Here is a 16,269-nt window from a genome sequence, read left to right on the forward strand (position 1 = left end):
TCCAGAGCTTGGGGTCTTGGCAACATCACCGAAGCCAGCAACAGTTAAGTGCCAAAAACTGGGGATGATCAAGAGGACAAAATTAGACACTTGCAAGACCTTAGCAGGATTAGAGAGCTGCTGGCGATAACAGAGTCAGGGAACGTATCAGGATATGGAGGGTAATCTGACTAATTGCAACTGACCTGTGGTAGTAACAGTGGAGGCAAAGTCAGAAGTTGTTTCTGTTGGTGTAGAAGAAATTACTGTTCTTTCTGTCAGAGTTTTCCTGGTTGTTACTGCTTCCATTCCTAAGTTGGTGTTAATATAAGAGGAAGAATGTTTACAATTAGCTACCTTCTGTAAATACTTGTAATACTTACAGTGTCCTTCACAAAGAGATACTTTAGAACAGCACACCAATACTCTTTATATTACAGTACATTCTGCAGGAGTTCCAGGTTTCCCAAATGTGTAACAGATGGCCCTCTCTCCTAACCCTAGCCCACCACCCCCCAGCATTACATCCACATCCATAGCACCCTTCCCCCCCATGCACCGCCATTTCACGCTTACTCTCCACACCTCATCCCTACACTGACACAGTCACTGTTTTACTGTGTTTCCACATGCCCTGCTGCTACCTGCAAGGGTTCTTCTTGCCAAGAGTCACTTTGTCACGTTATCATCTCCTGCCAGTCACACATGTACAGATACTCCTGTACTTAACATCACCTTATGTGCAAAGAATCAGTCTTTGTCTATAAGCTAATCCTGTGTACACACGGCCACACTCAGCTACTTGTAAATTCTGTTTTATAGGATTGATTTTATATTTACATTTATTGTGGTTTTTTAAACTGCGTTCTTTATGCTTATAGTATGTTTTTATACTGCATCAGATCCAGAGTAACCATAATTTCATTACCCTTTATACTTGTGTACTAAGGAATGACTATAAACAGTCTTCAAAGTTCAAAAGTAAATTTATTATCAAAGTACATATACAACCCTGAGATTCATGTTCTTGCAGGCATACACAAACAACCAATGTGCAGAAGACAACAAACAATGTAAATACAAAAGGAGAAAAAAATTAAATAAGCAATAAATATCAAGAACGTGAGATGTCCTTGAAAGTGAGTCCATAGATTGTGGGAATATTTCGGTGCTGGAGTGAGTGTTGTTGAGTGAGGTTATCCCCTTTGATTCAAAAGCCAGATGGTTGAAGGGTAATAACTGTTCCTGAACCTGGTGGTGTGGGTCATGAGGCTCCTTTGCCTTCCTCCTGATAACAGCAGTGAGAAGGGTGCATGACCTGGGTAGTGGGAGTCCCTGAATGGATGCTGCTTTCCTGCAACAGTGCTCAATGTAGGTGTATTCAATGGAGTGGAGGGCTTTACCCATGAAGGACTGGGACATATCCACTACTTTTTGCAGAATTTTCTGTCCACGGGCATTGATGTTTCCATACCAGACAGTGATGCAACCAGCCAATATATTCTCCACTACACACTTAGAAGTTTGTCAGCATTTTAGATGTCTTGCCAACTCTTTGCAAACTTCTGAAGTAGAAGCACTGCCGTGTTTTCTTCATAATTGTACTGTGCTGGGCCCCAATCAGATCCTTTGAAATGATAAAACAGAGGAATTTTAAGTTGCTGATCCTCTCCACCTTTGATCCCCCGATGAAGACTTGTTCCTGGACCTATGGCTTCCTGCTCCTGAAGACAATAAACAACTCGTTGGGCTTGCTGACGTTGAGTGAGAGGATGTTGTTATAGCACCACAGTCAGATTTTCAATCCTCCTCCTATATTCTGACTCGTCACCACCTTTGATTTGGCTTTCAACAGCGGTGTTGTTAGTAAACTTAAATATGACATTGGAGTTGTGCTTTGTCTCACAGCCATAAGTATAAAGTGAGTAGAGCAGGGGGCTAAGCACACAGCCTTGTGCAGCTGTGTTGATGGAAATTGTGGAGGAGATGTTGTTGCCAATCCAAACCAACTGGAGTTTGCATGTAAGGAAGTCGAGGATCCAATTGCAAAAAGAGGTTTTGAGGCCAAGGTCTTGAAGCTTATTGATTAGTCTTGAGGAAAGATAGTATTGAACGCTGAGCTGCAGTCGATAAAGAGCATCCTGATGTAAGCACCTTTGCCATCCAGATGTTCCAAAGTTGAATGAAGAGCCATTGAAACAACCTTCGCTGTGGACCTGTTGTGCCAGTAGGCAAATTAGAATGGATCCAAGCGCCCCTCAGGCAGCAGCTGATGTGTCTCATCAGCAACCTCTCAAAGCAATTCATCACAGTGAATATAAGTGCTACTGTACGATAGTCATTGAGGATTGCTTGAAGCAGGTGGGAACCCCAAACTGCAAAACCAAGTAGTTAATGATATCGGTGAACACTCCAGCCAGTTGATTGGCACAGGTCTCTGGTACTTGGCCAGGTACTGTATCTGGGACGGATGCTTTCCATGGATTCACCCTCCTGAAGGATACTCTCCCATCAACCTCAGAGACTGAAACCACTGGGCAACTGGGGGCTATGGAAGTTCGTGATTGTTCCTCCATTTTTTGATAATCAATGCGAGCATAGAAGGCATTGAGCAACACACACAAAATGCTGGTGGAACGCAGCAGGCCAGGCAGCATCTATAGGAAACACAAAGTACACTGCAGATGCTGTGGTCAAATCAACAAGTACAAACAAGCTGGAGGAACTCAGCAGGTCGGGCAGCATCCGTTGAAATGAGCAGTCAACGTTTCGGGCCGAGACCCTTCATCAGACTGAAGAAGGAGGGAGCAGGGGCCCTATAAAGAAGGTGCCAGGTGAAAAAACAATTAGAGTTGGGAGAGGGGAAACAGGGAGTGGATAGGCAGAAAAGGTGAGGTGGAATGTAAGGGGAAAGCACTATGGGTAGTAGAAGAAGGCAGAATCATGAGAGAGGTGATAGGCAGCTGGAGGAGGAGGCAGAGTGAAAGTAGGATGGGGGAAGGGAGAGGGAGGGAATTACCGGAAGTTGGAGAATTCAATGTTCATACCAAGGGGCTGGAGACTACCCAGACGGTATATGAGGTGTTGCTCCTCCAGCCTGAGTTTGGCCTCATCATGGCAGTGGAGGAGGCCATGTATGGACATATCCAAATGGGAATGTGAAGCAGAGTTGAAGTGGGTGGCAACAGGGAGATCCTGTCTGTTGTGGTGGACAGAGTGGAGGTGCTCGACTAAGCGGTCCCCCAATCTGCGTTGGGTCTTGCCGATGTAGAGGAGGCCGCAATGGGAGCACCGGATGCAATAGATGACCCCAACAGACTCACAAGTGAGTGTTGCCTCACCTGGAAGGACTGTAGGGGCCCTGAATAGTGGTAAGAGAGGAGATATAGGGTCAGGTGTAGCACTTACCTTTTCACCTGGCACCTTCTTTATAGGGCCCCTGCCCCCTCCTTCTTCAGCATCTATAGGAAGAAGCACAGTCGACGTTTCAGGCCGAGACCTTTCATCAGGACTGACGAAGGGTCTCGGCCCGAAACGTCAATTGCTTCTTCCTATAGCTGCTGCCTGTCCTGCTACGTTCCACCAGCATTTTGTGTGTGTTGCTTGAATTTCCAGCATCTGCAGATTTCCTCATGTCTGCATAGAAGGCATTGAGCTCATCTCAAAGTGAGGCCCTGTTGTCACCTATGTTGTCTGGTTTCACATTGTAAGAGGTAACAGCATTCAAGTCCTGCCATGGCAAGGCGTTCATGGACTCTACAACTCACGACCTCAGTAGTATTTATTTGATTGTTTATTTTTTGTTACTAGTTTTTTTTGTATTTGCATAGTTTGTCTTCTTTTGCACATTGGTTGTTAGTCCTTGTGTGTAATGTTCATTTATTCTATTGAATCTCTCTGATAAAGTTACTATGAACCTTGAATCTTGAATGATTAATTAAGCATTGGGTTTATTACAGGGAATCCTAGCCCACCTCTATGACCAGAAGTAGCATGCAGAGTTGAACACATTCTGTAGTGTACTGACCTGAGGTGCTGCTACTAATGAATGTGATTGTTGTTCCAGCTGTTGTTCTCTGTTTTCTGGCTGGGGGCACTGCTGCTGTGGATTCTGTTCCAGCTGTTGAGCCGCTTGATGCTGATGGCATTACTGTTCTCCATGTCATATTTAAGGGTCTCAGTCCTTTGTCTTAATTAATATATCAATGTGCGATATTTAGGAGAAATCGATATTAACACAGTTAGGCAAATGCTGTCATAATATTGGCAATTTCACTTCATCTTCCAGGCAGTACCTGGGTCAATTAGCAACGAACCTGAGGTATCAGTTGTTAATGGAGTGCTGGAGGAGGTTTGGCTGGAGATTGAAATGGATCTTGTTGCAGTGGTCAGGGTTGCTGCCTCTACTGCTGCTCTTGTTACTGTTGTCAGTGCTGCTGATAAGTGGCTTCCTAAAGTTTTCCAGCATGGAATAAAACAGAACAAACTTAAAGTGAACTCACTACATCAGGTGTTTATTCCCCCCCCCCCAATAAAACTGAACTCTGCCTTGACAATGTGGGATTTAGAGGGACTTGCATTCGTTCTACCTTGATACTGTTTACTAGAGTAAGAAGTTTTTGTGGTTCGGATTTGTGGGCAAAGCACACCATTATGAAGTGGAGGAGGTTTGGAACAGATAACAATGAGTAATCACACGGAAACGGAGCATTTATGCTCTGTATCAGCCTTTCCCCATCCCTCTTCATCTCATCCTACCTGCATGTTCTTTCGTCTCTTTCTCCCCATGTGCATCCGAGTTCTCCTTCCATGCTCCTTAATCAGTAAACTAAGATCCACATTCTCAGGTTAATATAGTTCTCCAAAATACATTGTTCGTTTAAGTTGGGATGTTAATTTGAAGTTGAGCAAGACATTGGAGAAGCCAAATTGGAATATTATGTGTACTTACAGAAAAAGATATCAATAAGATTGAAAGAGTACTGAGGAAATTTCCAAGAACTTACTTTGAATCTTTGAATCTTGAATAATTAATTAACCACTGGATTTATAACATAAATGCTAGCCCAACTCTGGCCTGGACTTTTCTATCCTAATTTCCTCAAAACATCAAACACATCCTCTTCTGTGATCCAGATGTGGTCCACAACCCCTCTGCTGCTTTGCCTCAGCTCTACAGACTCTGTGTCTGTCTCCTGAGTAAATACAGATGCAAAAATCCATTTAAGATCTCCTGTGTCTTTTTAGGCTCCATGCATAGACTACCACTGTGATCTTCAAGTTGACCAATTTTGTCCCGATACCTTTTTGCTCTTAATATATCTATAGAAGCCCTTGGGATTCCCCTTCACCTTGTCTGTTAGAGCAACCTCAAGCCTAATTTTAGCTCTCTTGATTTTCCTCAGAGTATCACCTGTATTTCTTACATTCCTCAACTGTCCCTTTTGTTCCTACCACTCTATACCTGCCATGTACCTTAATTTTCTTCATAACCAAGGCTTCAAAATCCTTTGAAAAGCAAGGATCCCAAAAACTGTTACCAGTGCCTTTTATTCTAACAGGAACGTGCAAACTATGTTCTCTCAAAATGTCACTTTTGAAGACCACCCACTCCACTCAAGCATTCCTTCTCCAGTAAACAATTTATCCCAATCCACACTTGCCAGATCCTTTCTGATGTTATCGAAACTGGTCTTGCTCCAGTTTAGAATCTAAGCCTGAAAACTAATCGTGTCCTTCTCCATAATTATACTGAATTAATTTAATTATGATCATTAGACCTGAAGTATTCCCCTGCACATATTTCTGTCACAGGCCCTGTCCTGTTCCCTAATTGGAGATCTTGCTTCATACTCCTTCTAGTTGGGATATCTGTACAGTTATTAAGGAAACTTTCCTGAACATATTTGACAAACTCAGTCTCATCTAGTTCTTTTACAGTATGAGAATTTCAGTCAATAATGTAAAGTTAAATTTATCTACTATCTACTAAATTTATCTACTATCACAATCTTATTTCTGCTTTCTCTCTACAAAATTGTTCCTCTAAATCCTGCTGGCTACTGGGAGGTCTATAATATAACCCCATTAACATGGTATGTTAACAAATATAACAAAATATGTCTGCTTTTTAGTTTCATCTTTCTCAAAATATTTCTTTGTGTTAGAACTAAGTTTGTATTTGATTATTAATCCCTCTAACATGTCCCTCCATAACACTGACCTACTTAATTAATTCTGTACATTTTTCTCTCTACCTGAACCTTGCATTCCTTTAAAGTTGCAAAGGGTCAGAGAAATGCCTGGAGGCTAGGCTGAGGTGGACAGCCTGCAGAATTGAAGCTGACATACAAAACCATGACTGCTATAGAAACTCAATAAATCAGGCAACGTCTATGGGTGGGGAGGAGACAGTTGACATTTTGAGCTGAAACAAATGGAGGCAGAAGCCAGAAAAAGAAGGTGGGGAGGAGAACCAGCACAAGTGAGCAGGTGATGGGTGAGACCAGGTGAGGGGAAAAATGGGTGGGTTAGGGGAGTGATGAAGTGAGAAGCTGTGACAAGATAGGTGGAAGAGTTGAAGGGCTGAAGAAGAAGAAGAAGAAGAAGAAGAAGAAGGACTCTGATAGGACAGTGGCCAATGGAAGAAAGGGAAGGAGGAAGGGCACCAGAGGGAGGTGATAGGTAGGTGAGAAGAGAAAAGCTGAGAGGTGGACCAGAATGTGGAATGGAAAAAAAAAGGGGGGGGGGGGAGAGAAGTAATTCTGGAAGTTGGGGAAATCCACGTTTATGTTGTCACGTTGGAGGATACTCAGATGGAATATAAGGTGTTGCTTCTCCAACCTGAGTGTGGCCTCATTGTTCCAGTACAGGAGGCCATGGAATTGGAAAGGGAATGGGAAGTCAAATTGAAATGGGTGGCCACTGGGAAATCTTGTCTTTTGTAGCAAACAGAGTGAAGATGCTCAACAAAGCAGTCACCCAATTAATGTTGTGTTTCACCGACATCGGCAAAACTGTTCCCTTCTCTCTTATAACTTTCTCGTTTCTAAGCTGGCATCCACTTGGAACAATATCACTCATCCTCTCATTAACCAGGAAATCTTTCAACCTGCTTCTGTTCTGCCATTTGAACAAAGCTGTTAATGCAACAGAATCCTTATGTAAGTTACAAACTTTGCATGTCTGGTGATACTCTGAGGAAATTTCCTACCTCAATCCTGCAATCTTAAATTAGGTCATCTTAAAATATCACTTAGAAATAAAACATATCGATCTTCAACATTCCTGGTAATTTTATGGCATGGTAACTAGAACCATTTATGGTTAATTATGGTTATGGCTATGCGGACTTTCCCCAGCACATTGTCAGGTTGTGTTGGTTGTTACCTTTCACTGTCTGTTTCAATGTACTGTACTTGTGATTAAGGAACCTGTATCGTAATCGCCTCTGTGTCCTGCTTGCCCAAGTTGTCTGTCAAGGTCTCATCTTCTCTCGGCCTTCCTCCAAGAGTTATCTTTGATATGGGACATCCCAGTGTCTACGGCAATGAATCCCTAGAAACCCACTTCAAGGCAGAGTTCACATTTTATAGCCTTTCAACCAACCAACTGTAACTAAATTGTTTCTACATTACTGCAGAAATAGTATTTAAATGAATCAATATTAAAAATGTTACAGAAATATTTCTTTCAAATATCATTTAATATTACCCAAATACTATGACATTTTGACATGAAATCCCTGAAGAGCAACTGCATTAAATAGAAACACACCTGAGGTGACTGTAATCTCCATAGTTGATGTATAGTGATCTGCAGTGGTTCCCGGTTTTGCTGGCTCTACAGATGTAGGTTCTACAGATGTTGTTAATGCTGTCGGCTTTACAGATGTTGCTAATGATGTCATTGCTGTAAATAGATGACTTCCTAGATTTTCATTCATGTAAAACTTAAATGTGTTTAAAACCAAATTAACCTCCCATTATCAACAATGTAACTTTCCTTCAGAACACACCCTTTAAGTTTTATCAAATTAAGTAACTAATTATAAAACAATAACTCTCCCTCAAACATTCCACCCACAATTGTAGGATTATGCATCCTGCACTAATATACTGGATGTCAATAGATCACTGACAATAATCTGAGTCTGATATTACAGTGCCTGGACTTAGAAAAAATTAAAGCTGGGATTCAAGGTAGCTTTGTCCATTTGAGTGACTGCTAAATTTAGGCCATTGCAAGAGAAATGGAAAATATTTAAAGCACTTTGCTTTAATTTTTTTGAAATGAGAGGGCATGTTGTGATGTTATTTCTTACAGGCAACGAAGTCATGTCAGCAACCATCCATAACTGAGGACTATTCCTCTGTTAAATGAGATTGGTCATTTTTCAGATCACTACTTGTGATCAAGGTAGAATATTCACTGGTTTATTCTGTGTAGATTAACGTACCACTTGTGCGACCTTTGTTCTTGCAAAGCAGCATTTGCTTGGAGAAGATAAATCCCAAACACCCAAGGAGCTCTCAATGTGAGCAGAACGAGTCTGGGCAGGAGGTTGGGCTCCTGTGTAGGCTATACAAGGTAAACCCAGTATCTCAGTTCCAAATAGGTCAGGCAGGTATAACCAAGGAACAGCACTTAGTCAAAAGTACATTTAAAAGCAGATATGTCAGCAAAAATGGTGAGAACTGTTTGAAATACATAATCTACTAGTCAACACTGAAATGGAAGATATGATTGGAAAAGAAAGGGGCTGAGAAGTGTTTTCTTTATTTATTTTTGACTGTTGTAATCTCTAAGGAATTTTCTGTCCTCAGTGGACTTTCACAGAATGTATTAGCTCCTTTACAGCCCAAGCAGCATGAGAGCTGACAGGGCCACTTGGAGAAGAGGTGCAGGGACAATGCTACCTCATGTGTACTGTGTGGGAAACACATTCAGAATCAGGATCCAGCTGGTCGACAGCCACAGGAACTAACTAGGACTTCATAACTAGTAGATGGAACAACATGTTATACTTGTAGCATCAGAGGCAAACACAATGCACTGACACTGCAACAGAGTGCCATGGGTGACACCTTCCAGGCATGAGTTTACATACAATAATATTTTACAAACCTCGTTGTATCATTGATTTATACTAAAGCTCTTCTCCCACAGTGTAATTGGGTAGATCACATTGTTGTCTTTTTAGAAATGGCTATACCTTAATTCTTGGGGGATAGATAAGTACCTTTAACAGTAAACACATGAAAAACTATTGGTCTGACAATTATATTCACTTCTACACACTCAGTTTCAATATACCGATGGTAGAATCTCTCACGTGCTTAACGATGCATTAGACACATCTCTTCCCCCAAACTTCAAGCTAAAGTTGGCACAGAATTTCATACACAGCCACTACAAATACAATTATGCATTAGATTGCTTGTTACTGTGTGGCCTACTCAAAACTTATTAATTTACTGCATTCAATAATGTTTCGTATTTCTCGCACTAACATAATAGGAATTGATTTGCATGGGACAACACATTTACATACTCATCATTTTCATTCTACCTACCATTCCCAACATATGGTATTCTTGTGCTTATCTAGACACCAGAAAAATATCTGTTTACAGACTGCCCTGGCAGCAAGTTCCAGGCACCTACCACTTTGTGTAAAAGACTTACTCTGCACATCTCTGTTAAACATTTCCCCTCTCACCCTAAAGACATTTTCCCTAGTAATTGAAATTCTAACCCTGGGGGAAAGATTCTGACTGTCTAGCCTATCTACGCCTCTCAGAATTTTATAAACCTATCAGATCCCCCTCAGTCTCCAATGCACCAGAAAAAGTTTCTTCAAGTTCTCCTTATACCTCCAAACAATCTGGAAGATCATAAATGCAGATTAAGATTCTGTTTGTGATACTACTACTTAAGGTATATTTATAGATGTATTTGGCAATTGAACAATCATGTGAGTCCTGCTCGTCATTGTAGATAAATGTCACAATGCTACTTGAACAACAAACATATTGATGCATTGCTCTTAAGTCAAAGACAGGCTAACCCTGCCTCTCTGAAGCCTTTTCAAGCTGTTTCTGCTGGCATATGCCATTTGCTGCATTGCAGAGACATATGGAGATAAAAGAGATTGTAGATGCTATATCCTGGAGAAATACACAGATTGTTTGTAGCTTGTTGAGAAACAGCTCGACTGATGAAGAGACGAACCTCCCATTGTTGGTCACTGCAAATTCAGTATGCACATCTGGAAGGGGTATTTGTGTGTGGTACTCCCCAAAGTGCAAACATTCACCGCAGACGGGCAACACAACATAAATACAGAAAATAGCATAACCAGCCAGAAGGGCAGGTAGTTTAAGAAAAGAGAAACATTTAACTTTTCTAATGGAAGATGCCTTCCTAGAACCGGAAAGGTGAGAAATATGTCAGTTTTAAATTGCATTAAGGTGGGGGAGAGATAAGAGGGACAAAGGGAATATCTATAATGGGGTGAGGCCCCAGTTGCTACGGGGATACCGGCCTGGCAGACTCAATGAGCCCCCTGATGCCCTATCCCGGGGAACGTGTGCTAGCGCACAACTCGACCAGCTGTATGCCCTTCATGCACATCTTTGCCATCCGGGGGTCACCGGATTTTACCATTTAGTTAAAGCCCGGGACCTGCCGTACTCCCTGGAGGACATCAGGACGATGTCCAGGGACTGCCAAATCTGCGCTGAGTGCAAACCGCACTTCTACCATCCTGACACGGTGCAACTTGTCAAGGCCACCTGCCCTTTTGAGCGACTGAGTGTTGACTTTAAAAGCCCCCTTCCCTCCACCGACCGCAATGTCTATTTTCTCAATATTATTGACGAGTACTCGCGATTCCCCTTTGCCATTCCCTGCCCCGACACCACTACCACGTCCGTCATAAAAGCCCTGCGCCAGCTCTTCACTCTGTTCGGATATCCCTGCTATATCCACAGTGATAGAGGGTCCTCCTTTATGAGTGACGAGCTGCGCCGGTACCTGCTAGCTAGGGGCATTGCTACTAGTCGAACCACGAGTTACAATCCCCGGGGGAATGGACAGGTGGAGAGGGAGAATGACACAGTGTGGAAGGCCACACTTTTAGCCCTTAAGTCAAAAGGGTTGCTGGTCTCTCGATGGCAGGAGGTCCTCCCTGAGGCACTCCACTCTATCCGCTCCCTGTTATGTACGTCCACCAATGCCACCCCTCACGATCGCCTATTCTCTTTTCCCAGGAAGTCTGTCACTGGGACCACCCTACCAGTTTGGCTGACGTCCCCGGGGCCAGTGCTGCTACAAAAACATGTGAGGAGTAATAAATACTCCCCGCTGGTCGAGAGGGTTCACCTTTTGCATGCTAACCCCCAGTATGCCTATGTGGTCTTGCCTGATGGGCGGGAGGACACGGTCTCTGTCCGCGACCTGGCGCCCACAGGAGCAGCAGACCACTACCCCGTACACTCCACGGTAACTATGAACCCTGTACCTGAGGTGACACCGCGCACACCGTGCCCCACACAGACTCCTCATGATGCTCATGTACCAGGCATCTCGTATGCGTCTATTCCGGGGGCCTCGCACACACGTGAGGGATCCCTGGCACCTCCAGTTGGGCCAGAACCAGCACAATCTCCGTCTCCGGTGCAATCACCACCACCGGCACCTGTGCAATCGCAGCCGGAGCTACGTAGATCGCAGCGACAGATTCGACCACCTGATAGACTTAACCTGTAAATATACTTGTAAGAAACTTCGCCACATGGGGACTCTTTTTAAAACAAAGGGGGGGTGAATGTGGTGAACTACATATACCTGTCTGGACACGCCCCCTGCTGACTGCTCCTGTGGCTCCTCCCACAGACCCCGGTATAAAGGCGATTGAGGCCTGAGCCCAGCCTCATTCTCCAGGATGTAGTGTTGTTCATTCTTCCAGTCAATAAAAGCCGATATCTTGCTTCTTACGTCTCAGAGTGAGCTATTGATGGTGCATCAGGGTGACGGTTGTAGGTTGTGGGTTTATTCATGAGTTAATGGGAGCAGCCAAAGAGAGGGAGAAAATGAACAAAAGATATGAACAGTGTAGAGAGAACAAAAGTACTGATGAAGCAATGTGAAAAGGTGTGAAATGCAGGGCTGGAGTACATGCCTGGGCAGGATGAATGCCTGGTTGTTTTTCAGATGAGGCATTGCTCCAAGGCCCTGCCTGTCCCCTTATCGAGATGTTAAAATTTCCACCGTGTTCATTGCAAGAACACATCACAGTCTACAGCATTTGTCTATTAACCAATCTCTCTAACTCTGTGGTTTGTGGTATGCATAAGCTGTTTGCTGTGTTTTATAAGTCACTTCAAAGAAATTATAAACACAAAAAAGAGATTCTGAAGATGCTAGAAATCCAGAGCAACATATACAAAATGCTGAAGGAACTCAGCAGGTCAGACAGCATCGATGAAGAGGAATAATCAGTTTTGGGCCGAGACCCTTCACCAGGCCTTGATAAAGATTCTCAGCACGAAACATTGTCTCTTTATTCCTCTCCATTGATGCTTTCTGACCTGCTGAGTTCCTCCAACATTTTGTGTGTGTTGCATTTTGAAGAAAACTTGATTCTACTTTGGTACATCCTGGGATGGGTGAAGCTTAATCTTTTATCATCTACCAAATCCTTTCAGATTAGCACCATCTATGGAAAAAGCATGGTAGAGGCTTTGGTAGAATTCTCCTTCACTTTGTGGCACAATCATATTTTATTTATTGGTACAATGGAAGCAGATTCAAAGTTCATTTTGAATTTATAAACATTTTTCAAGCTTAATTTTCCAACTTGTTATAGTATTTTACTAAATGTTTCAATATCATTGATGCAGAGTCCATGAGACATAGGAGCAGAATTAGGTCATTTAGCCCATCCAGTCTGGTCCACCATTCCATCGTGGCTGATTTATTAACCCTCTCAACCCCATTCTCCTGCCTTCACCCTTACTAATTAAGAATCTATCAACCTGTGGCGACCCACTTTCTGTGCAGGCGAACCGGCTCACAAATAGCCAGCGCGCGGGGAGAGACTTCGGTAATGCACCTCTGATGTCATTTCCGCCCAGAGAGGGCGGGCGCTAGGGATTGAAATACCAGCACCGCGAAGTTTGAATAAACTAGTCTCGAAACGACTTACCGACTGTGTGTCGTTATTTCAGCGCTGTGTGTAGCACATCGCTACATTGGTGACCCCAACGGTCCAAACGGGATTTGGACCAAAGATGACCGACTCTTCATCTGTTTATGCAGTTTCGCTACAACTGCCGACTTTCTGGATGCTGCGACCACGCGTGTGGTTTAGCCAAGCAGAAGCCCAGTTCCAGATTTGGCAGATATCCTCTGATTCCACGCGTTACTACCATGTGGTGAGCGCCCTTGACCAGGAGACGGCCGCCCAGGTTGCGGATTTCATACAGTCGCCCCCGGAAGAACGCAAATATGAAGCATTCAAGGCGCTGCTCATTGGGACCTTTGGCCTCTCACGGCATGAGCGGGGTGCCCGCCTGCTTCACGTGGACGGTTTGGGAGACAGAATGCCATCAGCATTGATGAACGAGATGCTGTCCCTGGCTGAAGAAAACACAAGCCCTGCCTCATTTTCGAGCAAGCGTTCCTGGAGCAACTGCCCGAGGACATACATCTGCTGCTGGCCGATGCAGATTTCAGCGACCCCCGGAAGATGGGGGCCCGGGCAGACGTGCTGTGGAAAGCCAAGAGGGAGAGCGTGGCGTCCGTCGGTCAGATTACCAGGCCACGCACCCTACAGCGGACCAGACCGGGCCCAGCAGGGGGGCACACACAACACAGAGACAGGAGTGAGGAGGCCAGTGAACAGTGGTGTTTCTACCACCAGCGGTGAGGCACAAAAGACCGCCGTTGTCGCCCGCCCTGCCAGGGCCAGGGCCAGCTGCTGCTAATGACTATAGCGGCTGGCCACCAGGACAGCCTCTTGTACGTCTGGGACAAACAGTCGGGACGCTGCTTCTTGGTCGACACCGGAGCGGAGATCAGCGTCTTGCCCCTGACGAGGTACGACACCCGCAACAGGAAGCCAGGACCCACCCTGGGGGCTGCAAACGGCAGCACGATACAGACCTACAGCACCCGCACAGTGCAGCTGCAGTTCGGCGCCAGCCGGTTCACTTGGGACTTCACACTGGCCGCGGTGGCCCAACCACTCCTGGGGGTGGACTTCTTGCGAGCTCACAGCCTGCTGGTTGACTTGCAAGGGAAAAGACTGGTATATGCCGAGACTTTCCAGACGTTCTCCCTGGGTGAAGCCAAGTTGCCGGCCCCACACCTGGACTCCATCACGCTGTAGGACAACAAATTCACCAGACTCCTGGCGGGCTTCCCATCGATTCTGACACCGCAGTTCATGGCAGCCATGCCCAGACACGGGGTACAGCACCACATTCTGACCCAGGGACCACCCCTCCATGCTCGCGCACAAAGGCTCCCCCTGGAAAAGCTCCACCTGGCGAAGGAGGAATTCAAGCGGATGGAGGAATTGGGGATCATACGGCGGTCCAACAGCCCATGGGCCTCCCCCCTGCACATGGTGCCCAAAGCAACAGGGGGCTGGAGACCATGCGGCGACTACCGCAGGCTGAACGAGGCTACGACACCGGACCGCTACCCTGCGCCGCACATTCAGGATTTTGCAGAAAACCTGCACAGCGCACGGATCTTCTCCAAGGTGGACCTCGTCCGGGGATACCATCAAATCCTGATGCATCCGGACGACGTCCCCAAAACAGCAGTCATCACCCCTTTCGGCCTTTTCGAGTTCCTCCACATGCCGTTTGGCCTAAAGAATGCCGCGCAGACATTTCAGAGGTTAATGGACGCGGTGGGACGCGACCTGGACTTTGCTTTCATCTATTTGGACGACATCCTCATAGCCAGCAGCAGTCGTCAGGAGCATCTGTCCCACCTCCGTCAACTCTACGCCCGACTGAGTGAATACGGCCTGACAATCAACCCGGCCAAATGCCAGTTCGGGCTCGACACCATTGACTTCCTGGGCCACAGGATTACTAAAGACGGGGCAACCCCTCTGCCCGCTAAGGTAGACGCAGTCCGCCATTTCCCCCGACCCAACACAATCAAAGGCCTTCAGGAATTCGTGGGTATGGTAAATTTCTACCACCGTTTCCTCCCTTCAGCTGCCCGAATCATGCGCCCCCTGTTCGCCCTGATGTCGGGTAAGGGCAAGGACATTACCTGGGACGAGGAGTCCGCCGCCACTTTCATTAAAACAAAAGAAGCCTTGGCAAATGCCGCGATGCTAGTGCACCCCAGAACGGACGTCCCTACTGCCCTCACAGTGGACGCATCTAACACGGCAGTCGGTGGGGTGCTGGAACAACTCATCGAGGGTCGCTGGCAACCCCTGGCGTTTTTCAGCAAACACCTGCGACCACCCGAGCTCAAATACAGTGCTTTCAACCGGGAACTGTTGGCGCTATACCTGGCAATCCGGCATTTCAGGTACTTCTTAGAAGGCAGGCCGTTCGCCGCGTTCACGGACCACAAACCATTGACCTTCGCCTTCACGAAGGTGTCCGATCCCTGGTCGGCTCGCCAGCAGCGACATCTGTCCTACATCTCGGAGTACACGACGGATATCCAGCACGTCTCGGGAAAGGACAACGTCGTGGCGGACGCACTCTCCAGACCAGCTGTCCAGGCCCTATCCCTGGGGGTGGGCTATGCAGCACTGGTGGAGGCGCAGCAGGCAGACGACGAGATGCCCAGCTACAGGACTGCAGTCTTGGGTTTGCAGCTACAGGACTGCAGTCTTGGGTTTGCAGCTGCAGGTCTTTCTCGTAGGCCCAGGTGATAGGACCCTCCTGTGCGATGTGGCTACTGGCCAACCTCACCCCATCGTCCTGGCAGCCTGGAGGCAGCGGGTTTTCAACTCCATACACAGTTTGGACAACCGTCCGGCTGGTCTCCAGCAAATTCGCGTGGCACGGACTTCACAAGCAGGTCAGTGAATGGGCCAGAACGTGCACGCAGTGCCAAACAGCCAAGGTACAATGGCACACTAAAGCCCCGCCAAAGCAGTTTGAACCCACCCACCGGAGGTTCGATCACATTATGTGGATATCGTGGGCCCCCTACCAGTGTCCCGAGGAGCGCGGTACCTCCTAACGGTGGTAGACCAGTTCACGAGGTGGCCAGAGGCGGTCCTGCTCACCGACACATCTG

At 46.0% G+C, this 16,269-nt stretch overlaps 1 protein-coding gene across 8 annotated transcripts in view; it reads right to left on the reverse strand.

The window, feature by feature from the left end:
• The window catches only part of LOC140738840 (uncharacterized), a 139,612-nt gene that overhangs the window by 50,898 nt on the left and 72,445 nt on the right, over positions 1 to 16,269 (reverse strand). For all 8 annotated transcript variants that reach the window (XR_012101465.1, XM_073066763.1, XM_073066758.1 and 5 more), the window contains 4 exons: positions 7,756 to 7,890; positions 4,296 to 4,430; positions 4,007 to 4,168; positions 186 to 290 (listed from right to left, as the gene is read on the reverse strand). Coding sequence is in view for 7 of the 8 variants with exons in the window: in XM_073066763.1 (XP_072922864.1) it covers positions 186 to 290; positions 4,007 to 4,168; positions 4,296 to 4,430; positions 7,756 to 7,890 (537 nt within the window). In the remaining variant the exon portion in view is untranslated. The remainder of the gene's footprint in view (positions 1 to 185; positions 291 to 4,006; positions 4,169 to 4,295; positions 4,431 to 7,755; positions 7,891 to 16,269) is intronic.

This window comes from Hemitrygon akajei, chromosome 14 (assembly GCF_048418815.1).
Source record: "Hemitrygon akajei chromosome 14, sHemAka1.3, whole genome shotgun sequence".
Lineage (NCBI taxonomy): Eukaryota > Metazoa > Chordata > Chondrichthyes > Myliobatiformes > Dasyatidae > Hemitrygon > Hemitrygon akajei.